The following is a 25,573-nucleotide window of genomic DNA, read 5'->3' as shown; positions in this document are numbered from 1 at the left end:
TCAAGGATGATACAGAAATCTACCATAGGTTAAATTAATAAGGTGTCAAATTAAGATTAACTATCATAGAAAGTTTCAATTATCACTCTTTCAAATATGATGACAGTTGCAATACCTAATCCTTAATTATGCTGTCTTTTTATTGGCTTCAAATCCTTGAAACTATACCCTCTCCCAAGAACAACCTTGCCTTCGTTTAGGAAGCCCTCTTCTAATCCATGCATTTTTATTATATTATTATATAGTTTTCATTATTATAATATACAATGTAAACCTAATTTGAAAATGACATTTTTCATCTTTTGACACCCTCAAATCCTTCTAGCCTATATATATTGCACCCAAAGTCCCACCAAGAATATCAACCAATTCAATTAATCTTTACACTCTCCTACTCCCTAATTTTTCTCCTCGATCAACTTCTCCTCTTTCAACTAGCATTAGAAGAACCAAAACACCGAAAAGTTATAAACGAATCGAAGATGGGTAGGTCTCCATGTTGTGATGATATTAGTGAGTTGAAGAAGGGTCCTTGGACACCAGAAGAAGATGAATTGCTCGTCTCTTACATCCAAAAACATGGTCTTGGAAGTTGGCGGGCTCTTCCTAAAGCCGCCGGGTTGAATAGGTGTGGTAAGAGTTGTAGATTGAGATGGACTAATTACTTGAGGCCGGACATTAAGCGTGGTCGCTTCACTGAAGAGGAAGAAGACATGATTATCAAGCTTCATTCTGTTCTTGGCAACAAGTAAGTTTTTTTTTTTTTTTTTAGTTAATACAATGTTTTCAAATAGAAATAATCAAAGTCAACAACCTAAACCACCAACAAATTCTCTAAGGAGGTCTTTTTTTTTTTTTATCTAACACGAAAAACTACGTTCCAAACACATCTGCTTTCAGGAACAAGATTCTTTCTTAAAACTAGACAGTTTCATTTGGGGATACAATTTTTCTCTGCATTTTCTTCATGTGATTAATTAGTAATTAACTAAGTTTTCATTTTACTTGTTGTGTGTCAAATTTTGATAGGTGGTCAAGAATAGCAGCTCATCTACCAGGAAGAACTGATAATGAGATTAAGAACTATTGGAACACCCACCTAAGGAAAAAACTCCTACAAATGGGTATTGATCCAGTTACTCACAAACCAAGAAATGACCTTAATCTCCTTGCTAATCTCTCCCAACTTCTTTCAACACCACAAAATTTAGGCCCAATGATGAATCCTTGGGACATCAACAATGCTCTTAGGATACAACCAAACGTCGCGGCTGAGGTAGCCAAGCTCCAAGTCCTACAAAACATCTTCCAAATCCTAAACGCAAATAATCCATCATCGACGTCATCATCATCATTATCCCTCCCAAATATGGACCAAACCATGGCATTAAACTTAGGATCATCATATTCTAATGGTATGGTTAACATTAATAATATTAGTAACCCTATGTGTTCAACCTCTCAAGGTTTTTGCCAAGTTCCAAATTTTGCGGTCGGTCCAAGCCAACAAGCAATAGTTGATCATAAATATGATAATAATACACCAGAGTTATATAACACAAGCTTGGATACAAATTGTAACAAGAGTTTAAGTAGTACAACTACTTATGAAACCCTAGATGAAAATAAATTACCATCATTGGTTAATTTTTCACCTGAGGCTTCAACTGTAAACCAAATTGAGAGCAACACAAACTCTACCAATGGCTCCTCTGCTTTGGGCCCCACTACTGATGATTTCTTCGAAGGTTGGGATAAGCTTTTGGATGATGGCAACAGTGATTTCTGGAAACAATTCATAAAGTAAGTATTAGTTGTTGTTGTCTTGTTAATTGCATTATTAATTATGTCAATATGTGTTTTTATATATGTATAATATAATTTCCTTTTTCATATAATGGTTTGTCTAATATATATTCACTGGTAATTCACTAAGATACAATTGACTACTTCATATACTACCTCCAATTTTTATTACTTGTAACTTTGGGGTATTATTTGTGAGATATAAAATATTTTAAAGTTGCAACTAATAAAAAACGAAGGTAGTACAAAATTACTTTCATTTTTCGTAACAAAACTTTGACAATAGAACTCTTTTAAGCGTATTTTACTAAAAAGTTGCGTACATATAAGTAATTATATACGGAGAAATCCGTATGTTGTTACACTATCATCAATATAATAAATACTAACGTGGCTCATTTACTTGTCATGCAGCTAACGGTGTGGTTCGTAGTAAGCACAAACTTCGTCATGCATGGACGTATCTTCTTCTATGAAATTCAAGAGAAATTAATTTGTTGAGTTAATTAAACACTTTATAAGTTGATTTGTTCAAATTCTTTTTTTTTCATTTTTTGGGTGGGTGGGGGGGGGGGTATATTAAGGGGTGATTGAACATATAATTAAAAAGGCCTATATACATACTTGTATAAAGCCCTAAAGGATCAAATTTTTCATTGTTTTGTAGAGATTATCATGTAATGAGTTTATTATTGTACACATAGAGCTGTAGAAATACACAGAATATTGTTGTATTAAATTATTCACTCGATCTTCCATATATGTTGCATAGAAAATAAGTAGTGATGATTTATTTACTTTGTTATACATATATTCCCTCAATCCTTTTATTAGAGTCTCATTTCTCATTTTTCCCAGGAATTAAGGTTTTTGTAGATTCCTTAAACCATGTGATTGGAAGTACCAAAGTATATTAAGTGCATTAAATAACAAGTGAGAAAAAAGGGGGGGTTAATAAATGCCAAAAATAAGAAGAAGTACCTAGAAAGAAGAATGAGGAGAGAGAACATATGTTGGTGGATTAATAAATACCAAAAATATTTGGCACAAAAAATCAGTAAAAATTGATAATTTGGGAATTAAATCAGGAGAATGAGGTTAAAATTGTAAAAAAACCACTTACTAAAAAGGAAAAGATTCTAACAATGGGACTTTAATTTTAATCCGTCCAAAAAGGAATAGTAGACTCTAATAGAGGCATCGGGAAATTAAGTATTAAACAATTGTTATCCGTTCTTGCTTCCCTTTACTTGTTCTCTACTTAATTTGCACTTTTTCAGTCTCAAAAGGAGAATAAGTTTACTAGTATACTATGTTATCAAATGAACCTAAGGTCTAATGCTCACTAACTTTGAAAGCGTAAGAAACATCACTTGTCTAGAGAAAACCTCTAACTACTTTCGTGGAGTTGATAAGATTAGCTGAATTTGAGCTTATATTATAGCAATAAGCCTTGGACTTACGCACTGTTCTAGAATAATTACAAGTTTTTTACTCCCCAAATTGTAAGAAGCAAATTTTATAAAGATTTAGATAATCTCTTTCTCACTTTTTATAATTTCTCCATGAAGGTTGACTTAATTATCTTAGTAATTCCTAAAAGCTGACTTTGTGAAGTATTTTTTATTTTTTTTTAACTTCGTTAATTTTAATGTTTTACGGAGTAGAAATTTCCACCTTTGATAGCTCTTGGAATTTCTTTTTTTTTTTTTTTTTTTTTTTTTGTCCACATCTTATGTTAAATCAATAAATCAACTCAATATGTTAAATCAACCCAAAAAAATTTTGAAACACAAATCAACCCAAAATGAAAATAATGAAGATTCCCAAAATTCTTAGCTATACATTTGTTCCAACAAGGCAACAAACAATGCTCTCTTCTAGATTTGTTACGATAGTGAATCGATAAATGTGGCCAAGCTACACCAATAATGTAGGGTTTTTTTTTCATAACTCCATACGAGGGGCAAAACTCAACAAACAAAACATAAACTAATAACTAAACGTGGCCAAAATACCCCAATAATAATGACTTCATTCAAAATAAATCTAAGACCTAGGTGATGCACGGCACTTTTTGCACATTTTGATAATTATTAATTTAAAATTCAAATGACCAATAAATAACTTTGAGTGCACTTTAATTTTCACCTAGACGACGTATATAATAATTTTTACTGATTAATATACCCTTTTGAAGAATAATGGTAAATTTATCGGCTTGCTCCGCACATGCTTCTATTAGCCAGCCAATGTGCCACTAAACACTTTATATGTACCCTAGATAGCTTTCTAATTAGACTAACAACACAGTGATAATTAAGATAATACAAGTATGGTTGTCTTACAAGTTTCAACAATAACTGATAACAATATACTTGATAGAGTATAAAAACATATTTCTGGGTTTCAACCATCAATTTAAGCTTTTGATTGAATTGATCCTTTAAGATGATGCCCACTAATAATACACACACTCTATATATCTCCTTGAAAATCTTACATGCACTTGGACGTATTTAGGGTTAGTTGATCCCAAAGGTTTATTTTTGCTCATTTCAAAAGAACTAAAACTTCCTCTACCTACTTTTGTGTACATGCATCCCGGTGCGTGCATAATAGATTATAGAGATTCTCCTATCTCCTTCACAATCAAAATCACTTTGGAATTTGGAGAGTTTGAATGTATAATCCCAAACAATATTTCCTAGCCTCCGTCCTCCTGGCAGTGACGACAGCCCAGACAGCCGGTTTTGTATGGTTGAAACCTATCAATAATGTCCAGCGGTTGTACCTCTCTTCTGTGAAACCGTAAATTAAAGCTTGTTTATAAGGGAGCAACTTTATCAGTAAAAACTAAGTGTCATTTAATTTAAATCGTGGTGATTTTTATTCATTTTTAGGATAACTTTATATCCACTTCAGTGTAATACTACGTATATATTATACACCCGTCTTATTTAAGAGTTTGAAGTCTAGTTTTTATTAACTCTATACAAAGTAGAAAGTCACCCCGATCTTACAATAAACATGTCAAAGACAAAACTTGCTCACGAAAGAAGGAAATAGTAGAGCATTTGATGATGTTTAGTAGAAGTAGTATAATTCGAGGTGGATGAATTTTCTACAGTTATTTGTCACTTAAGGTCTTGTCGTTGGTTGCGTTGTTACAAATTAGGTAAGATGATATCCTTATAATACAAGCAATTGAAATTGACCTCGACCAAAAAATGCATATTTTATGTATGAGAAAGATTAATTAGTGGCGACTCATGTAGTTGAAAAACACAAGTACAAACATTAGATAAGGATAGTCGGAGAATTAATGACCTATAATCCCAACACATTCCACAAAATATTACACTTAATTATTGTGTTAAATTAAACGTTTCGTTACTAACTAGTCATAATCTATAATCCATCTTAGTCAAGCAAGTTGAAAAGCACAACCTTCGGCTTAAGCAATATCATTTTAAGTCAAAAATTCATCCAATTAACTTAATTAATTAACATTTTTTCCCTTCTAGATAACTAATTAGCCTAGTTAAAATGTTTCGGTGCTTTTTCTATGTGTCTGGGGTTACTTATTCAGGGATTACTCAGTCGATCAAAGGTTACTTATTCCAGGGTTACTCAGTCAGTTAGCGCTTTTTCGTCGGGGTTACTCAGTCGCTCAAGGGTTACTTATTCTGAGGTTATTCAGTCGGTTAACACGTTTTCTGTGTGAGAGTAACCCCTGACCGACCGAGTAAACCTTGAATAAGTAATCTCTAACTGGATAACCCCTAACCGACCGAGTAACCCTTAAATAAATAATACTAGCCACACGGTGTGGCTAGCCACATATAAAAATTTGCGAAAATGTTTTACTTAGGCAGTTAGTGGAAAAATAGGCCAATAAGGAATTGACAATGAAAACGATTTATGAAGCTTCACAGTAAATTGGTAACAACAACAATTTTTTATTAAAAGAATAGACAAATAAAACAATCCACGATCATAATTTTTTGTCAAAAAAATCAATGTATCCTTGATTAAAGATTAGTCTAAAACCGAAATTTGTTCCAATTTTGAAGCTCCAATCATGCACATAATTTTCCAAGTTTAATTATCAAAGACAACTGAAAAGAGATCATAATTTGAAGGGAAAGCAAAGCACTGATGGTTCGTTAGTGGCACAACTCATATACTAAAGAATACTCCGTACTAAAATTGCCCGAATTAGGAAGTAATTAAAGAGGAACATTAGTAAATAGGACCATTTTATAATCAAGCTCATTTGTAAGAACTTTATATTCTGAACATTAACTTAAAAGTTCAATTCCTTCTACCCAACTCTAATTAAAGTTGTTCGAATTTAATTTTCCTTTGAAGGAAGGGAATATGAAACAGAAATTACAACTAGGAGTCGTTTGGTAGGAAGATCGATCAGAAAGAATAGCTCCTTGCTCTGCCACATAAATCCCTCCACAACCCCCTTATAAGGCTTATAAATCACAAGATGGGGGAATATAAATAAATGACATGGTTCACTCAAGGCTAGGAATTAATTAATAACGTGTAAATGAAGATTAAGATAGAAGAGGACAAGTAATAATGTTTGTTAGAGAACTTGTAAAGAAAGCTAGGAATTAATTGAAACACACAATAACGGTAACTAATCCGCTTGTGCTTCAAGTTTCATCCTTTATTTACAAGTAGCTTACTTGTTTTTTTTTTTTTTCTCAATCTTCCTTACCTATGATAATGCCATCTTGCTAAGCCCCCGATTGTAAGGTTTTTACAGCCTTGCCAATGCTTTTTAGCTTGTTATACTAGGTCAAATTATGTTGAATTTAAAATAATTACAAATTTAAGCAACTAACATACACCAGCTACTCTGGCGAGTATTACACCTCGCGTGAAGAAATAATATTCATATAATATAGTCCGTTTCACAACATAAGCATCATTTTAACTTTTTACACTAACAAAATGTTATTTAGTTAGTATTAATAAATCTTTTATTATTAAATTTTAATAGAACCGGTAATAGAAAATAAAATATTTTAATAATCGAAGTTATATATCATAAAAACATGAAATGATAATGTTACATGTATTTGGAAACAAATGCAATATACGTGGTTCTAGTTTTACACAAATTTTCATATGTGGCTGACCAACCGTGTGATCTGGGTTACTTATTCAGGAGTTACTCGGTCGGTCAGGGGTTACTCTTACACAGAAAACACGCAAACCAACTGAGTAACCACAGAATTAGCAACCATTAACCGACTGAGTAACCCTTAAATAAGTAACCCGGCCACATAGTGTGGCTAGCCACACAAAAAAAGCACCTTTGTTTTTATTGATTTGAGATGTCTATACTCTGTACTTCCATTACTACAACAATCTTTTAATCCATCAATTCATGTTTATAATTTTGGTTTAGTAATATAGTTAGTAGTGCAATTTTATTTTTATTTTTATTTTTTTTGAAAGAAAGTTAGTAGTGAAATTTAAGAGATACACAAATGTATATTAAATTAAATATGTATGCTAAGTACAAACATGAAGTGCGAGTATCCATTTCAAATTTTAAAATATGGAGGATCCGATATAAGTACTTGAAATAAAACGTACGAAGTATATAAGAGTCAAGATCACCAGGGTATGAGAGATCGTAATCTGAGGAATCTGAGGAAACAGTGGGGTTATATACAGAATTCCAACTTCTTTAAACAAGGAGTGTGCCAAAATGTATGTTCGCATGTGTATTGGCCCAAAATTTATTTTACAGGCTTCTTTAAACCTGATTTATAAGAAACAAAATTCGGTTTAGACTAGTTTCTTTTTAAACCCTGTGAAGTGTAAACTAACACAACTTTAGGCACTTCTCAAACTCTGTATGAAACTGAAATTACACATGAATAACAAAATAACTCAGCAAAACAATACATAAAATTGCTAAAAAGATGAAGATAACAACAAAATTAACATACCTCAGATTCTGAGAATATCAACAAATCTGACAAAGCTGAAGACATCCTAATGCGGTCTCTAGTAAATCTATCGGAACTCTCAAGACTCTCAGTAGCCACCATGGCCCAGCAGCACAGCATAACTTTCAAAGAGCGCAATTCAGTAACTCTATCATAAAAAGACAAGAATTACTGAGAAAAGGGACATCCAAGTTTCAACTAATAAAACTTCACTTCTTTACACACCATACAGCAGGCAACAAGCCGTCATATGCTGACACCCCCCATCCGCACAGGGGAGGGGGGGGGTGTTTCTTCAGAAGGCACACCAGATCAAACAATGGATAAATGACATATAGTGCTGAGGACCCATTAAAGCAATCTTTTGACACCTTAACACCAGGGATGAAATAAATAAACGCATAAAATATGATTTAAAGCACCTCTAGCAATTCAAATCGTGTAATCGTAGAAGGGACTAGCTAGGTGCCTAGATGGAGATGGCAGGACAAAAAAAAGTAAGAATCAACATAATTTTCTTGATAGGAAGAAACACCTTCAAAGGCTTGAATGCTATACCGCCACCAAAAGCATAGTTACAAAGGTAGCCTCCAACAACATAATTCTTTCCCCGTGAGAACTGCCAAAACAGCTAAGCAGCTGCCCACCAAATCCACAAATGGACGTAACTCCAACAAAAAATTCATCACTCTAATTAGAATCTCAGCATGTACTTCCAATTACACTAACCCAAATGAGTGCAGCTCCCTACCATATCCATTAATTGATAATTTGATATTCTAGTAGAATGAAACAGAATCGAACCAATATCCATTATCTACAACTTAGGTAGAAGAATTGGGAAACCAATTTCTGAATCTACAAAATAAGGCAAAATCCATCAACACCACAAAAACAAACCCTTCTGCATGTTTTCTAATTAGCAATAACACGCATGCCATGATTAAGAATGTCATCTCATATGCCCTGAAATCATCCCGAGTAGTCACAAATATCACTCTGGCAAAATCGATAAATCATCAAGAATTTAAAAATCTCATTGTGTCTTGTACTCAGTTGATCTAATTAAGTCTAGCTCTGGTCAGAGTATCATTATTCAACTCATGCACAGAACAGCAAATCATGAAGGACTCTGGTACCAAAAGAAACAACCGAAAATTCAACTATAGCAAACTATAGCAAACTATAGCTATTCAACTATAGCAAACTCAATAGCTAAAAAAGCCATTCCTCCAAGTTACAAAGCAATCTACCATATGTTTCCATCAAAAGTCCACAACCTTATTTGGCAAAAAAAGCCACAGAATATGTGAGATGCAACTCAATAACATAGCCTATCAGCATACTTTTTCACCCCTAATTAAATTTCATCAGTTTGACGACCTAAAATATGATTGCTATCAATCTGTCAAATGATCCCATGTCACAAAGAAGTCCTAATAAGATTAAAAACAAAACAAACCTGATAAAATAGAATGTCTCTCGTGTGCTTTCCATGCACTTTTTATGCTGGCTTCATCAAAAGCACTCCACACATCCAACCAATTACGTACATTAACTTCCACTGGAAACAAAGGGGCCAGTATTTACAAACGAGGGGAAAAAAAATCCATCCCATATAAAATCAGAAAAGTTTAAACAGAGATGCCATAAGATACACGACAAATCAACACTAATAGCTAAAAAACAACATTTAAAAAAAGAAAAATTAAACCCCTCCTGAATGCAAAAGAAGTCCTAACTTAACTAGGTCATATCAGAATCACTGCTAATCCTTTTACCACCCAAACATCACCCCCCCCCTCCTCCCAACCTTTCCCAAACCATTGCAGAAACCACCTAAACAACGATCATAATGAAAAAGATTAAGAAAAGACTTATCCCAAAATATTGCTTTAAAAAATCAGAATGAGAGAATAAACCACCCTACCAAGATGTTTAGCCATCATGGCAATTCATAATCAGAAAAATTGTACAGTACTGTCTTATATTCCAAATACCATATGAGGATATTAGCGATCAGAATACCTTTATACGTATCACCAGAGTCCAGAGCTGAGTGGAATTCTGATATTAAAGAACCTACCAGCAAAAAACAGTTAAAACCTACTTGACAGGTTTCACCTTGTACATTGAGGGCCTCACATGGAAATCATAGATGCCTATTTTCATCAAGAAGTCTGTCAGTCAACATTCTACCACACTATATATGTCCTTAGCCACTCTTAGCATTATACTTCATGAATGATAATAGTGTTTAAATTAATTAAACAACAATAAGGAATCCCAAAATTCGGAAAGATACTCTTGGAAATGAGGACTAAGATGTCTAGTTGCTTTTATTAATAGTGACTCTCATCCTAGCCTCAAAACTTGGATCTTCCAAAAAAAGTTGAGAAGAGAAACAAACACCAAAACATTCCAAAACAGAATTAATTCAAATCATCCACAGTAAGGATCTTAGAAATTAAACGATTCACAATATACCTGTTGGGTCAGAAAGAAATCATTTTTCATAAGTACATACAAAAAATGCAAGCTGCTGATCAGAATGATATCATAATCACAATCTGTGACCCTAGCACACATATAAACATTATTCGCTGTTCCAAATAGATAATATACTTCCAGTTAAGCTGTATCAAAGATCTAAGGCTGGCTAACAACCATAGATTGTCATACTTCTAAAAAAAAAACACATATAATCACCCGAAAACCTTATAATTACTACTCCATAACCTGCTTCTTCACTTCACACTTGCACTGACCACAACGGCGTGCGCGTGCATGCACACACACGCACAAAAAAAAACAAAAAAAAACAAAAAAAAAAAACTAATTACCAATGAAGTGCCATTAAAACACTAACGATACATGACACTGCAATTTAATCATGAAACTTGTTAAAAGGTCTGACATCAAACTATCACAAATCATCAAATTCAGCACAAGACATTATAAAGATTTCCACCTCTCAAAATTCATCCAACATTTCAAAATGTCAATTGAAGCCAGTTAAGAGCATTTTCTGGTCAACAGAAACCACAATGACAATATTGAGAATCATACTGAGCATTAAAGTAGCAGAAGCTTTGGGTCATAAAGGAATGTAAAACTTACCTAGCAATCTCCACATCATACCAATTGCTCACTATTCAAGGTTCCTAGCAAAAATTACTTTCATGGTAGGAAGTTGGAACAATAAAATGTAACAGAGATGGGGTTCATTCTTTAAGGCCATATGAAATAGACATCTGAAAAGATTTAGTCCATGCAGCGCATTGAAATTCATCGAGAAGAATCGGGTAAAACAACTAATTTACATAGCAGACATAACTAACCACTGGTTCATCACATCCACAATTGACCAAGTGAGCCAAATTTTCATAAAACAAAATAAATAAAAACTCCCCTGCCTTTCCACTTTAGGAATACCACACAGAGTTTAACCAAAGCTTGATACATGATGCAAACTGCAAAGTGTCATAAAAAAATATCTTTATCAGCATACACTACCTTCAGGATGAAAAATGCACCAACAGTTTAAGATTGTTTGAAGTTAAGCATCCACAAAAACTATAAAGCTGCAGTGCATTATCTTAGACATGGTACATTTTCAACATAAGTATTCAATTTAATATCTGAAGAAAAAACACTTGGGCAAACTTATAAAGCTTCAAACCAGTACAGGAAACTAGGCCAATAGTTCACTCTGCATCTAATAGCCAAGGAGCCAGTTATCTGTATAAACTGGATGATACCCAACCTCCTTATAGATTCAAACTGGATTCAACAGACCAAAATTAAACACTTTTGCATATGTCAGTAATAGCAATTCTAATCAGTGTAAGTAAACACATCAATAAGCTGCTAAGTGCAAGCTAACAAGATTCTGAATAAAAGACATGTTAAAACCTAATACAGAGTATTTGCTTCAGACAACCAACCTAAATGCTAGTTCCATTCATGTATCCAGAACCGTGATTCATTTGCCAATAAATTCCATGCAGCAATACTTGTTAAAACCAACTAAAAGCAACACTATCATTGCAAAACAAGTAGGAAAAAGGCGCGAAGAATTGGATAAACCAAATGGATAAATTCATTGATCTAAAGTGCCCAAAATAGGCACATGTTTGAACATTTCCTTAGGAAAGAAGATTACAAAACTTGTCAAGAAAGAACAAACTAAACACTTCCTAAAAACATCAAAGCAGCCTCCCTTTTTCGTCTACAACCCATTTCAAGAGTATTTCAGATAAAACCTCAATTCCGAAGCCAAGATGGAATATACATCATTTGATATCCAACACCCAACTAATAATGTCTCCACAAACAAAAGAAACACTAGTCAGGTATAAAAAGAAAAGGAAAAAAGAACATCATCAGCAACTACAACAAAAAATTCATTGAAAAAAAATAAAGAAAGCCTAATTGTTCGCCAGTCTATACTATCACCCTATCCAATGAAATTGTTAAAACCTCCACTTTCTTGTACTTTTTTGGAGGCAGGGGAAAGAAGAAGAAGAAGAAACTGTCACCTACTGTAACAAATTTATCCTGCATTTCATCATCAGCAACCAATGTTATCCACCAATTTACTTTTTTCTTCACTTTCCTCATTCTCCATCACTTCTCTTCTCGCCACAACATTCCAGAAGAAATCTGTCATCACACTCTCATACGCCGGCATCTTCGCATACCCTGGGAAATAGTTAATGTCGATCACGAGATACCGATTTCCAAGCCTCGTATCCCTAATCACATCGAAATTAAAGAGATTCAGCTTCATAACCTCCCTCAATCCTCTCGCAATGTCAGTGATGAACTCCTGAGGCGGCATTTCGCAATCATCCAAGTGCATCATCTTGTAGTACTTCTCATCCGTCATCTCGTTGCTTGCCAAATTCGAAACCTGCGAAAACGTTACCAAACCACCTAAACTCTCCAATTTCTCCTCCGAAACGTCTGGCAATGACTTCCTCTTCACACATTTCACGTATTCACCTACCACATACACCTTGAATATCACTCCTCCATGATTAATAAACTCCTGCAAAACAATCGGAGGTTTCAAATTGCTCAATCCTCCATGATTGTAAACTAACGACATTTTATGCGATTTTGCGCTTCCATCTGCAACCAAGGGTTTCGCAATCACCGGAAACTTCAATCCTTCCCAAGACCGATGATCACGAAGCGTTTCGACGTCATAAATCACGATTTGTTTCGGAATTCCAAACGTATCGCGGTCATTTCGCACGAATTTCAACTCAGAAACAACCTGCAACATCGAAATCCGGTTATGAAGTCGTTCAATTGATTCCGGTGCATCTAAAATCACGACATTAGGGTTTTTCGCCTTGTAATCGACGAGCTGCTTCTTCCAATCGTCCCCGTACAACTTATGAAGGATGCAATCGAACGGTCCTTGATCGATCAACGGTACTCCAGTATCGATTTTGATCAAATCAATCAAACGGTCACGAGCGAGGTTGATTAACGATTCTCGTATGAAACTCTGCTGCTTCTTCGGCGCCAAAGCGTAACCGATCGAAAAACGGCGAGGATCTTCCGCCATTAACGACAAAGGTAAGCTAAATTGAATCGATTTCTGGAAAATGTTACAACTATCATAACAATGCAGGGAAAAACCCTAGCACAATTGCGAAGAAATTAGGGCTTAAACGTCGAATAATCAAGAATATCGAAGGAAAAACGAGAGGAAAAATAGAGCAAATGGAGGAGAGAGAGGAAATGAAGAAATGATTGTGAGGAGAGGGAAGAGGCATAAATAGCTTAGACTAGGCTAGGGTTAAATTGGGTAAATCAAATGAGAGTGAATTTGGGTTAGTTTAACTCTAAGTGGGTTAACCATGGTTAATGATGAGATTTGTTGACACGTGGCGTGATCTGAGGGTTTATGGTGATGGTTTTCGGACGCGTTATCAATTGGACGGTTGTGCCTCGTTTTGTTTTTAACGATTAACGGTTGTGATTAATGGAACAAGTTTTTTTGTTTTCGGTTTATTTTTTTTTTTTGGTGCAATTTGTTTTTGTTTTTTTGTTATGGGAAAAGTAATGAAATAATGACCATTGCAACAGTGATTTAATGTCAATGAGTATAATGTGTAATAAAGTTATAGTATGGGTAAGGGTTAGGGTTGTATATATTAGTCCAAACTCACATTACTATATAAAGTTTATATAATTTATCGCGTTCCTTCGTATGACTAAGGCTGAGCAGAACTATTTGAAGATCCGAAAATTCGATGATCCGATTCGCATCCGATCTGAAAATTATGGATATCCGATCCGAATTTTGATGGGTATCGGATATCCAAATTTTGGATTCGGATATTCGATATCCAAACATTTTTTGGATATCGAATATCGGACCGCAAGAAGTTCGGATCGGATATCCGATTCGATATCCAAAAATCACTTGTTTTTCCTTTTTTTACTTCTCAAATATTCTCTAATTCTCAGCCTTAAAAAACAAAAAAAAGGTTGGAAAAAGTGGAAAACTTACTTAACCAGTGAACCCTGATTCCCTAAACACTCAATTTGAAAGTTGCTCACCCCTCTCACGCAGTCTCTCTCTCTCTCTCCTCTCTCAGTCTCTCTGCCTCTCTCCTCTCAATTCTCAAAGTCTCCTCTCAGATCTCAGTATCACACTCCCAAATCTAGTGCAAATTAAAGACTTTAAAAATTTCTGAATTTCTAGGGTTTTATTTTTTTTAAATTCGTCGTTGAAGGCTTGAAGCTTCATTGAACCTCGTGCTCTCCGCCCTTGAAGGTCCTCTGTTTTTTATTTTTGGTGAGTTTTTTGTTTTATGTTGATGTGAGTTTTGTTTATTTTTTTGTTTAATTTCTTGTTTAATTTTCTGTATATTTTTTATACATGTTAGTGACTTAGTGTGGGTTTTGTTTATTTCTTGTTTATTTTCTATTTAGTTTCTTGTTAAATTTTCTGTTTATTTTTTTTTTGTTGTATGTTGATGTGGGTTTTGTTAATTTGTTTTGTTTAATTTTCTGTTTAGTTTCTTGTTTAATTTCTTTGTATTTTGAAATTCATTTGTGAAATTTATCGTATTTTGTGTAAATTAGGTTTTTAATTAGATTTTAGCTTGATTGTAGTTTGAGATCTTGCTACTATGGTCTATGATGTGTTAGTAATTTAGACTTTTAGAGTGTATGTCTGGAGAGTGGAGAGTGGAGACTGGGGAGTCTTCTGGCAGTTTGTGGTTTCTGTCGTTCTTTTAATTTATTCTGCTCCTACTTATAGCTTTACATGGTTGTTTAGACATTTTGGCAGTCTTAGAGTGGAATTGCAGTCATTTTGGTTTATATTTGACAAATTTTTTATTTATACAAATGTTAATGTTATGTTTAGATAATGGATGATCACGATATTACTGCCAAAAGTGCTGTCCCAACTAACTCGTCAAGTGAGGATCCCTTGGCTTTAAGTGTTGCTGCTACCGAGCCTGTTGGAGATCAAAATCCACCACCACCCGTTTCAGCAAAAAGACCTTCAACTGGGACTAGTGATGATGTAGAAGCTGAAAATTAAGGTAAGAAAAAAAGGTCTTGGCTTTGGGATCATTGAGTTGATAACAAAAGGTGAGGATAAAATATCAAAATGTTTGTATTGTCATGTTGATGTTTGTGGTGACTCTAAAAGTGGTACAAGTGTTATGAAAATTCATCTTTCAAAGTGTAAGGATTATCCCCCCTAATATTGAGCAATCACAAAGGCTTCTTGCTTTTTTTAGTGATAAAAGTCAACAAACTTTAGTAGATAGTATTGGTGATAATAAAAAATGTGAAAAGAAAGGGAAATTAGAATTTTGGAAGTTTAGGCAGGAGGATGGTCGAAAAGCTTTTGCTAAAATGATAATAATGGATGAATTGCCATTTAGGTTTTCTGAGCGTGAGGGTTTTCGCCATTTTATGTCTGTTGTTCAACCAAATTTCATTATTCCCTCTCGTTTCACAGTTGCTAGAGATTGTTATCGTGATGAAAAAAAAATATGAAAAGCTACTTTAGCAAGTGTTCTTCTCATATTTGTCTCATTACCGATACATGGACCTCTTGTCAAATTTTGTCTTACATGTGTTTAACAGCCCATTTTATTGATCATAATTGGAACTTGCACAAAAAAATTTAAAATTTTTGTCCAATTAGTGGCCATTCAGGTGAGGCTATTGGTAAATTGGTTGAAAAGTGTTTGCCTGAGTGGGGTATCACGAAGGTAATGACCATTACCGTAGACAATGCAAGTTCAAATGATGTAGGGGTTCAATATTTGAGGAGGAGGTTGGAAAGATGGAAAGATGGGACTATTTTAGATGGTAAATTTGTGCATATGCGATGTGCAGCCCACCTTCTTAATTTAACAGTGAGGGAAGGTTTGAAAGAATGTGATGAATCAATAAAAAGAATACGTAATGCTGTGAGATTTGTTAGATCTTCCCCTGCTAGATTATTGCAAAAGTTTTGAAATTGTGTTAATCAAGAACAAATTGAATCAAAACGTCAACTTTGTTTGGATGTTGAAACTAGGTGGAACTCCACTTATTTGATGTTAGGATATGCTATGGTTTATCGAAAAGCTTTTGATTTGTTGGAAAATTCTGATGGTGGTAAATTTCTTGCTGAACTAACAAAACTTTCTGGTGTTCCTACCGATAACGATTGGGATCGTGTTACTTCTTTGCTTCCCTTTCTTAAGATATTTTATGATGCCACTTTGAGACTTTCTGGATCTTTGTATGCTACTACTAATGTGTATTTGCTTGAACTTGTGACAATTTGGAAGATGATTAAAAAAAAGTGTAAAAGTGTTGATAGTGGTGAAATGTTAATGGCCTATGGGATGAAGAAAAAGCATGAAAAATATTGGGAAAATGTGGATAACATTAACTTGATGTTATATGTTGCTGTTGTGCTTGATCCTAGACGAAAAATGCATTATGTGAAGTGGGCTATTAATGATCAATATGACTCTATGAAGGCTGCAAAATTGCATGATATGGTCATGAATACTTTGAATTTGTTGTATGAACATTATGCTTCTTTACAAAGTCAAAATGTGCCAAATGTTTATGAAAATATTGATTTGAGTTCAAGAGACTTGGAAACTTGTAATGATTGGCATGATGTGGCGGATTATGAGTTTGAAAGGGATATTGGTGGACAAACGGTTTTTGATACAAAAAAGTGATTAGGACAAGTACTTAATGGATGATAGAGAGCGTATCACGAGTAAGAATTTTGATGCTTGGGATGGTGGAAAAAAAGGGTGGAGAGATATCCTATTGTTGGTCTTATGGCTAGGGATGTATTATCCAACGGTTGCATCTGAATCTGCGTTTAGCACCGGTGGGAGAGTACTTGATGTGTTTCGTAGTTCTCTTTCTTCACATATGGTTGAAGCTTTGATATGTGCACAAGATTGGATGCGTAGTACACGTGGTCCACTTGTGATTGAAGAAAGTATTGATAATATTCAACAAATTGAAGAGGGTAAAACTTTGATATGTTACAAAATGTTTCTTGTTTTTTCTATTTTATTTTCTGCAATTATTTGTATGTATTTATTGTATAACTTACTATTTTTTTAATGTAGAGTTGTCTTCTCTTGTTGATCCTCTCTGTCGATGATTATTTTTAGAATTAAAGGTAATACTATTTTATTGGTTTGTAATTTTTTTTTTAATGTTGTAGTTTCTGCATTTTTTTTTTCGACTAATAACTCTGACCTATGAATGTTGTTGAGGACTTGATGTAATGTGACTGTTTTCTGATTTTCAGTTGTATATTTTCCTGATTCAAATTTTGTTTGGAGAAGTTGAGTAGTAGTTTGAAAAAATTTCTAGGCAGATCTTTGTTTCTTGCATAAGCTGAATTTGTCTGAATTCATTTTTGAGTGATAAACATGTTTAAATCAGAAAATTTCTCCAGTTAATTTCAGTGAAGTTGGTTGATTAAGTTTCTTAACTTCAAATAGCTGATTATCTGTTTAACTTCATGTGTATAATTCTTGAAATCTAAAAAGTATTAGATCTGATTGTCTAATTCTTTATTTGAATGTTCCTGTGTTTTCTAAGTACAGTCACAAGAAAATCAGTTGGTGTGCTTCATTACCTAACTGCTAGTCTGCCACTGGTGGAGCATGGGATCCTCATGATGTGAATTCTGTTACATTAACTAGTGAATTAGCAATCCAACTCTGGGATTTACGGACTTTGAACATTTCTTTGTTTTGTAATGTGTCAATTAGTATGCAAGTTCTCCAAAATTTCTTTGTATTGTAATATGTTATAATTAGTTAGACTTCAAGTTTTTTTTAATCATGTGAGTTTGTTCACGGGTTATTCAATCAGTCACTTTGGTTTGTTCGGGTTATTTGATTACTTACTTATTCAGGTTATTTAATTATTCAATTTGTTCAGGTTGTAATTTTCCTCTAAAGACTAAAACAACAAAATAACTAAAATATACGTATGCATTTGCCTTTTAAAAAAAAAAATTGCCTTTAGGAGCTTAATTTAGTATAAAATGATTAATATTAAATTATTAATAAAATGAATCGGATACCAGGATATCCACAATATCCGATCCAAAAATTTCGGATATCCGGATATCAGATATCCGAACCTTTCGGATCGGATATCAGATATCCAAATTTTCGGATACGGATATCCGATCCGTGCTCACCCCTACATATGAGAGCCTTTGTGCAATCGTGATCTATGTGTCACGTGTTATGTGTCACGCTGGCTCTTGATATCATGTTAAAAGATCATCTCAACCAAAAATTTAGACTTATGATTGAAGCCCAGGATTAATTTATATACTTTATCAGATTATTTAGGAAAATAAATTAACATACATTTTATAGCGAGATGGAATACTAAATGTGTCAGAGATTATATGGCTATATATATACTTTTCCTCAAAAATCCATGAATTTAACATAACTTGATTTACCTAAATATATTATCGACTAATGGTCCTACCAAATATAAAGAAGTCCTTTGTATTCGGCAAAGGATCTACTCCCTTTGTGATATTAAAAGGTAGAACCAAAAGATCTTCCTTGCAACATATACATTTGATATTCATCAAAGTTAAAGAATTAAGAGTATATTATTTAATAGTACGTACTAATTGGTATTATAGTTTGGATAATGCTTTATCCAAAGGAATAATTCTGTTGATTCCACGGCAAGTGGTAGGAATAATACTTGAAAGTTTCATGGATTCCGGTATCAATCCTTTTCATCCTATAAACAACTAGTTCATTTATCATCCAACGTTGATTTGTTTGCATTGGACTTGAAAATCTTTTGCGATTGTGGAATTCGTCACTTTACTCTTTAATATCAAATCCATGCATGTCGACTGTTGATAGATCTTACATATATTTGGATCTTGCATTTGCTATCATATGATACGTACTTTACATGTTGATAAAGTCTCTTTTTTCTTAGTGGAAAAGTTAGTGGTATCCTATTGGTATGTGGTGACACTGGTGAGGAAGGAGTTTTCACAAGTTGGATACACTTACTAAGTGTAGGGGATCCTTGAGAGATAGGGTTCGATTCTCACTTAGCTCACTATTTGAAATTTACCCTTATCTTTATATAAGGCCTAAAATAATCATTGTTATTTAAGTAGTAGCCATGGTTATATGCTAATTTAAAAAGTACTTAAAAGGCAACCTTAATAAGTTTTGGAAACTTCTTCCTTATTTTTGGTGTAGAAAGAGCCACAAAAGTTAAATGTTGTAAAATTAGTTGAATGTAGTAATTGTAAGTTTTAAATACCACTGCACAGCTACACCAATGCGACTTCTCAAAACTTTAAACAATTAATTTTAAACATCAACAATTCTTTCTATTTCGTATAATAATACCGACCCCATATCAATTTTAGTTGATGTGCATAATTACATCAAAATTTTGAACTACAATAATAACTTGATGTCACCCTAAAATCTTATTCACATGACTATGTACTTAGTATGTGTTTTTGTATTGTAGTAAAAGTACTCACATGCATTCGTGTAGATCTAGAGATCAAGGGCCCAATCCTCTGGAATTGAATAAGAGACTTCAATAGTGGACATATTTCAAGTCGGCCAAAGCCCAAACATAGTGGCAACATTGCTTCAATTGACAAAATTTATACCTTTTTTTTTTTGAGGGAAAATTTATAATTAGGTAACAAGCACTTGCAAGTTGGGACTAAAACAAGGAGCAAAATAAAACTAGGAGTGACATAGTATAAGTTTTTTAACAAAAGATAATGATAATAAAAACTACCATTCCTTAATATCCTTATTTGTTAAGATTACATTCAATTCATTGAGTCCTATGAGAGAACGTATGCTAAGATAATATTCAATGGGCCAATGGCAATGCTTCTGCCTTATGAATCGAGTTTTTTTGTTAATCGATTTTGAACCCTGTAATAACTAACAAGCGAACTTAAACCTTTTCCAAATTCCAATTACGAAGTAGCTAGCTTGTTGCTTCGCACATACGTAATAGCTACTATTCACCTTCTCAATAGTCGTCGAGTCGTCGTCTTATTCTACTAGAAAAATCCATCGCTTCCAAAATTTTGGAGATATGATTGATATTTAATTTATTGATATTGATATAGATTGACCTCATCGTCACAACATTATGGGCCTCGTGGCTGGCATGAGTGTCATCTAAATGATTTGTTTTTGTTTGTCTAGATTCAACTTCTATATATACAAAGTAATAGATTAGTATTCGTGCGATGCACGATAATAATAATCTTTTCCATAATTAATTGTGACATAATACATATAAAAATGAGGCAACTTATATGAAATAAACAAATACCATGTATATAGAAAAATAAAAGAATAAGGCAAAAATTATTAAAACTACAATTGAGAAAAAAAAAAAAATTATCGTTGATTATAGTTGTGTTGAAAATATTTAAAAGTAGTATACAACTATACATTATATTACACTAATGGTGTATATTATTTCTCAATAAAACTATACAATCTAGTGACTATGTGACTAAAGACTTATTTATAAATGCTTTTTAATAAACATGAAAATATTAATCAAACAATAGAATAAAATTTACAGTAAAACTATTAGCACAACATACATGTAAATATATAAATTACAAATAAAATATTACCTTTATATCCAATAAAATAATTTGAATGGAAATAAATACTACTCGAATCATTAAAGGCAATTATAATCCACAATTAGGCATCACTAACCTATATTATTAATAGTACATTTTCATTTTATGAATTGATGCTCTACATGATATTGTCGCTCTTTGTTATTATATAAAAATGTGTTTGGTATCCAATAATTTTAGTTTGATCATTATTTGTTTATTAGCTTAAAAGTTTATTTGTAAATGTTAACTATTTATCGAAAAAAAAGGATACGTGTTTATAATTTAGCATACGATAATATTTTTTTTTTGTATTTACTAAGATATTAATGTAACAAAAAAATTGATTGATATTTCACATTTTCCTAGATATAGACCTATGATATAGTTGTCGAACACAACTTTAATTTTATAGTCATATCTAATACTCCATTAGTCTAAGAAACAACATATTAGAGGTATTTGGAAAAAAAAATTAAAGTGATATTCTAAAGTATTTTCTTTAATATCAATTATATAAATCAATTTTATTACGACTTTTTGAGAAAAATTCAATAATACTCCGTGTAAGAGGTGTCTAGGTGGTAATGATAGTATTTGGTACCTAAACCAGTGGCTTACTTTTTCTATAATTAAAAAAAAAAAGTTGGAATAATATTTTTGATAAATGTGTATGGAAAAATTAAGAACAAAAAATAAAAAGAAATAAATTTTATGTAAAGATAATATATAAGATTTGGAATAATTTTTATTATAGTTGTATTATACAAATATTCCAAAAATAAAACATTTTTATTATGTAAAGATAAAAGTTTTTTTGCTAAAAGGGGAGGGGAGTTTTGGAAGGAAAATACAGCACCAGAAAGTGACACGTGTCATTTCTGGTATATATTTTACTATTATATTATTGATTTCGTACTCCATTTCGCGTTATATTATTAAACTACCCAAATATACATAACTACAAGTCTATAATAGTTATGTAATTTGTATCATAGTTTCATACTCCGTATATACATTCATTTGAACAGACATGCAATGATAAAAGAAAGTCTACTTGGGCACATCCGCACATGTATGTTAAGTACATACACCCATGACTTAAAACGAACTTTGACTCACACACACAAAATTATTACGTACAATACGAATATTTTTTTTTTTGGCTTTTTGGCTTTTTTCTAATTGCTAGAAATGGATATACAACACCCCTCAATTTAATATTTTTTATTTTAGAAAAGGTTGAATCAGATACTACATGTCTACATACATTACAAATGTTGAAAAACTTAAAATGCATAATAAAACCAGGCGAAATAAATAAGTGTGCCATTAAATAAAATAAACACTTTTACAACTAAACAATTCTAGGTCTTTGCCTAAAAAACCTTAGCAAAGACAAGTTACATACTTTTTTCAGATGCACATCCATTAAATTAAAAGTGAGTAGCTTTATCAAATTATGTTAATTCAAACATAGCTTCTTCGGATAATCTTGTTGTAAACCTCTATCTTTATATTGGAAGTACAAGTGCATGCCAAATACAAAGGACCAAATTAAATAACCAAACTACCCTTATTTTTTAGGGTACATCTAGAGCATCCTTAAAAATACCCTTAAAATTACCAAAATACCTTTAAAACATATATAATCCCTTAATTATTAGTCATAAATCTACCATCCCTTAATCGCTAGACTTTCACTAAATAAACATGTTCAGTACATATAAGTAAAATGTGCAAAACTAGTAATCTTATTATTAGGACCGTAAGGATTACCCACAATAATAGTGTTTTTGTTTTTGTTCTTGTTCAAATCAGTAGGAGTAACTTGCATAACCAAGTAATTACCAGCAAAAAGATCACCAAAATGTGATTGGCTTTCCTTTAATCTCTTCAAAACCTTATTAACCCATGATAATCTAAATCTTGCCACTTTAATCCTTGATTTTACCTTGAAAAATCTTCTAAACCCTGAAAACTTAAACTTCAGCTTTCTCTTTCTCAACTTATTACCAAACCACTTGGTAATTCTTGGAAATGATGAAGTTTTAATGACTTGTTTTTTGTTTTCAGCATCTTCTTCTTCAAGAATAACTTCTTTTCTTAGCTTTTGGTATGAAAATCTGGAAATTTTGCATGACATTTTTATTTTTGAGGGTGAAAATTAAAAAAGGTGTAAGAAAAATATGTGTTTTGTGGTGAGAAATGAAGAGAGGGGTGCATTAATGTTGATGAAATAGGGTAGTGAGAATTTTAGGGAAGACTACAGAATAAGGAGAGAGACAGCTGGTGGGAGTTGGGCTGATAATAAATTAATAAATGAATCAGTTTTATGAAGTGAGTGGTCGCGTGGCAGTCTATGTAACTGCTTATTAAGTCCGCTAAACTCTTTTTTTTTCTAAATAAAAGTCTTATTTGTAGCCAATTTGCACACTGGAGGAAGGTCGTGAATAAAATTACATTAGAGAATAGCAGGGAATGATTATTAATTAAAAATTAAGATAATAGATCAGAGTTTGTTTTATTTAAAATATAATTAATAATAAGATAGTGGAATTTAGTTGATTAAATTAATATAGTCAATACGGAGTAAAAAAAATAGGAAAAGGTGAAATGAAACTTTTGTAGACAAATTTGTTATAGTTAAGAGAGCATCAAAGCATTTTTCCCAGCTATATTTTCACATTAATTAAATTTGTTAGGTGGGATTGTGTGCCTGCCCTAGTGAGGAAGAGATCGAATGTGTGAGAGCTCTGACTCTCTGAGTCCTTACATTTTAGTTTAAAATTTCATGGAATTATTTTCCGTCGGAAATAGCCTTTTGGAAAGTACAAATATTTCGACGGAATAATTTTCGATAGATTATTTGAATTCGTCGGAAATATCCAATTGAATAAAAATCTGTCGAAAATTTCGAATTTTCCGACGAAATTACGTGTCCGTTGAAAAACAGTTGTTTTCTTATAGTGTATGATTATATATGCTTCACTTAAAATGACACTCTGTAATGTATGTGGACGTACTATGGTATTATATAAGCGTATAATAGGGTTTAATTCACATGATTTAATCATGTAATCATGTTCACACTTCTCCAACTTGTACAAAATTCGTTTCAATAATTTGTAACTATGAATAGTACTAGTAACTTTCAACTAGCTACCGTCTCCAAAATTAAATTTCATTATTAAGTCAGATTATTATTTAAGGATTATATATAATTACTTTGTAATAATAATGAACAACAAAAATCTACAAATTTATATAGCGATTTTATAACCCTAAAAAATTCTCCGTTCTCTCTCTTCAAACCTAGCCACTATAGCAAAACTTAGGGGCTGCCATCAATTTTAGCGATGGTAAGCCTCAAATTCTTCTTCAATTTAATGTTTTTAGCCAATAAAGATCACCAACAGTATGGTGATTATAGTTAGTCCCTCCTTAGCTTTTAAGGTTTAGTCAATTCCCTAATGATGGGATTTTTAGTATCGTCTGTTTGTTTGTTTTTCGTGTGTGCAGGGATACAAATTTGGAAGATTCGTCTTGCAATTTTGTGGAATTGTGTGTCTGTTGGTTTAGGGTGCAAATTTAGAAGATTCGTCTTGCAAACTTAGGAGCTCCATCACGATGCAAATACATCTAAAATTATTTAGGATGTTAAATACTTGTATTGAGAATTTAGATCTCTTAAGGGATGATTATTAGTGCCGAATGACTATTATTATTTAATGAAATCACCTCTTCCTATTCCATTAAAAAAATAAAAAATAAAAAAAAATCTACAAATTTATTATGCATACGGCATACCTACACGGCTACACTCAAGCATGCCTAATAAATAGGTACACCGTACGCTCAAGGGGAAACACGATTGTATTCTTAAAGTTGGATTTATATTAACAACTTCATCTTATTGATTATACATTTATACGTGATAATATGAGATTAATTAAAACAATCATGGCACTTGGCACATAGAACTATAGAAGAGTACCGTACCATATATTATTAATTATGATGTGAGACAAAGATATTCTTTTAATTGTTAATTAAGGATTTAAGGTACCTTAATGTGTCAAACAAGTGACAGCTTAACATAATTAAACATCAAAATTAATACTGTAGCAACTTTTGTTTTAGTAGCATAGATTTGAACACATTAGTACGTAGAATAAGAAAAACAAATTAAAGTCGACGTAGATCGATATTGCTGTTATATCTAATATCTTAATTGCACGCATTTGCCTCTTAAATTCTTCCAACTTTTCTTTAGAACTATAAGTTATTTGTTACATAGCACAAACTATTTTCGGTATATAGATACATTATATGAAGTACGTAGTACAGTAATAAACTTAAAAATACAGTATATTACATGAACATACATATAATTATGCAATTATTCAAGAAGATACAACATAGTTATTAGTATAACTTGGGGGATATTTAGAAAGCTTATTATTATTACTAAGATTATAAATTTGGTGAGATGACACGCAATGAGTCTTGTTATTCTTGACGAAGGAGCCAGGAGTGACTTGCATAAACAAGTAATTACCAGCAAAAAGATCACCAAAATGAGAATGAC

At 32.6% G+C, this 25,573-nt stretch overlaps 3 protein-coding genes across 5 annotated transcripts; 2 read left to right on the top strand and 1 right to left on the bottom strand.

Annotated features, from left to right (window-relative positions):
- The first annotated feature begins 209 nt into the window (after window positions 1-209).
- LOC110732565 (transcription factor MYB39-like) lies at window positions 210-2,375 on the top strand. Its single transcript, XM_021912521.1, has 3 exons — window positions 210-748; window positions 1,030-1,803; window positions 2,221-2,375. Exons 1-3 carry the CDS (start codon window positions 483-485, stop codon window positions 2,222-2,224), a joined length of 1,044 nt encoding a protein of 347 aa, XP_021768213.1. The 5' UTR covers window positions 210-482; the 3' UTR covers window positions 2,225-2,375.
- Window positions 2,376-11,869: 9,494 nt separating this feature from the next.
- On the bottom strand, window positions 11,870-14,091 carry LOC110732563 (inositol-tetrakisphosphate 1-kinase 1-like). The gene has a single exon (XM_021912519.1). It carries the CDS (start codon window positions 13,369-13,371, stop codon window positions 12,364-12,366), a length of 1,008 nt encoding a protein of 335 aa, XP_021768211.1. The 5' UTR covers window positions 13,372-14,091; the 3' UTR covers window positions 11,870-12,363.
- Window positions 14,092-14,276: 185 nt separating this feature from the next.
- Window positions 14,277-18,204, top strand: LOC110732564 (zinc finger BED domain-containing protein RICESLEEPER 2-like). 3 transcript variants are annotated; one of them, XR_002513500.1, is made up of 4 exons: window positions 14,277-14,610; window positions 15,187-15,367; window positions 17,426-17,478; window positions 17,912-18,204. XR_002513500.1 is itself a non-coding variant. In XM_021912520.1 (3 exons), exon 1 carries the CDS (start codon window positions 16,379-16,381, stop codon window positions 17,018-17,020), a length of 642 nt encoding a protein of 213 aa, XP_021768212.1. In that variant the 5' UTR covers window positions 15,374-16,378; the 3' UTR covers window positions 17,021-17,322; window positions 17,426-17,478; window positions 17,912-18,204. The 3 variants fall into 3 exon arrangements, 1 of the variants encoding a protein (XP_021768212.1); XR_002513501.1 differs by lacking the exon at window positions 17,426-17,478 and having other exon boundaries at window positions 14,288-14,610; XM_021912520.1 differs by lacking the exons at window positions 14,277-14,610; window positions 15,187-15,367 and adding an exon at window positions 15,374-17,322.
- The last annotated feature ends 7,369 nt before the right edge of the window (window positions 18,205-25,573 follow it).

This window comes from Chenopodium quinoa, unplaced genomic scaffold (assembly GCF_001683475.1).
Source record: "Chenopodium quinoa cultivar QQ74 unplaced genomic scaffold, ASM168347v1, whole genome shotgun sequence".
NCBI lineage: Eukaryota > Viridiplantae > Streptophyta > Magnoliopsida > Caryophyllales > Amaranthaceae > Chenopodium > Chenopodium quinoa.
This window is presented reverse-complemented; position numbering and strand designations above follow the sequence as displayed.

Coding starts and splice junctions, on each gene's coding strand:
- LOC110732564 (XM_021912520.1), top strand. CDS start 16,379: ATGTTAGGATATGCTATGGTTTATCGAAAAGCTTTTGATTTGTTGGAA.
- LOC110732565 (XM_021912521.1), top strand. CDS start 483: ATGGGTAGGTCTCCATGTTGTGATGATATTAGTGAGTTGAAGAAGGGT. Junction 749..1,029: donor CATTCTGTTCTTGGCAACAA/GTAAGTTTTTTT, acceptor AAATTTTGATAG/GTGGTCAAGAATAGCAGCTC.
- LOC110732563 (XM_021912519.1), bottom strand. CDS start 13,371: ATGGCGGAAGATCCTCGCCGTTTTTCGATCGGTTACGCTTTGGCGCCG.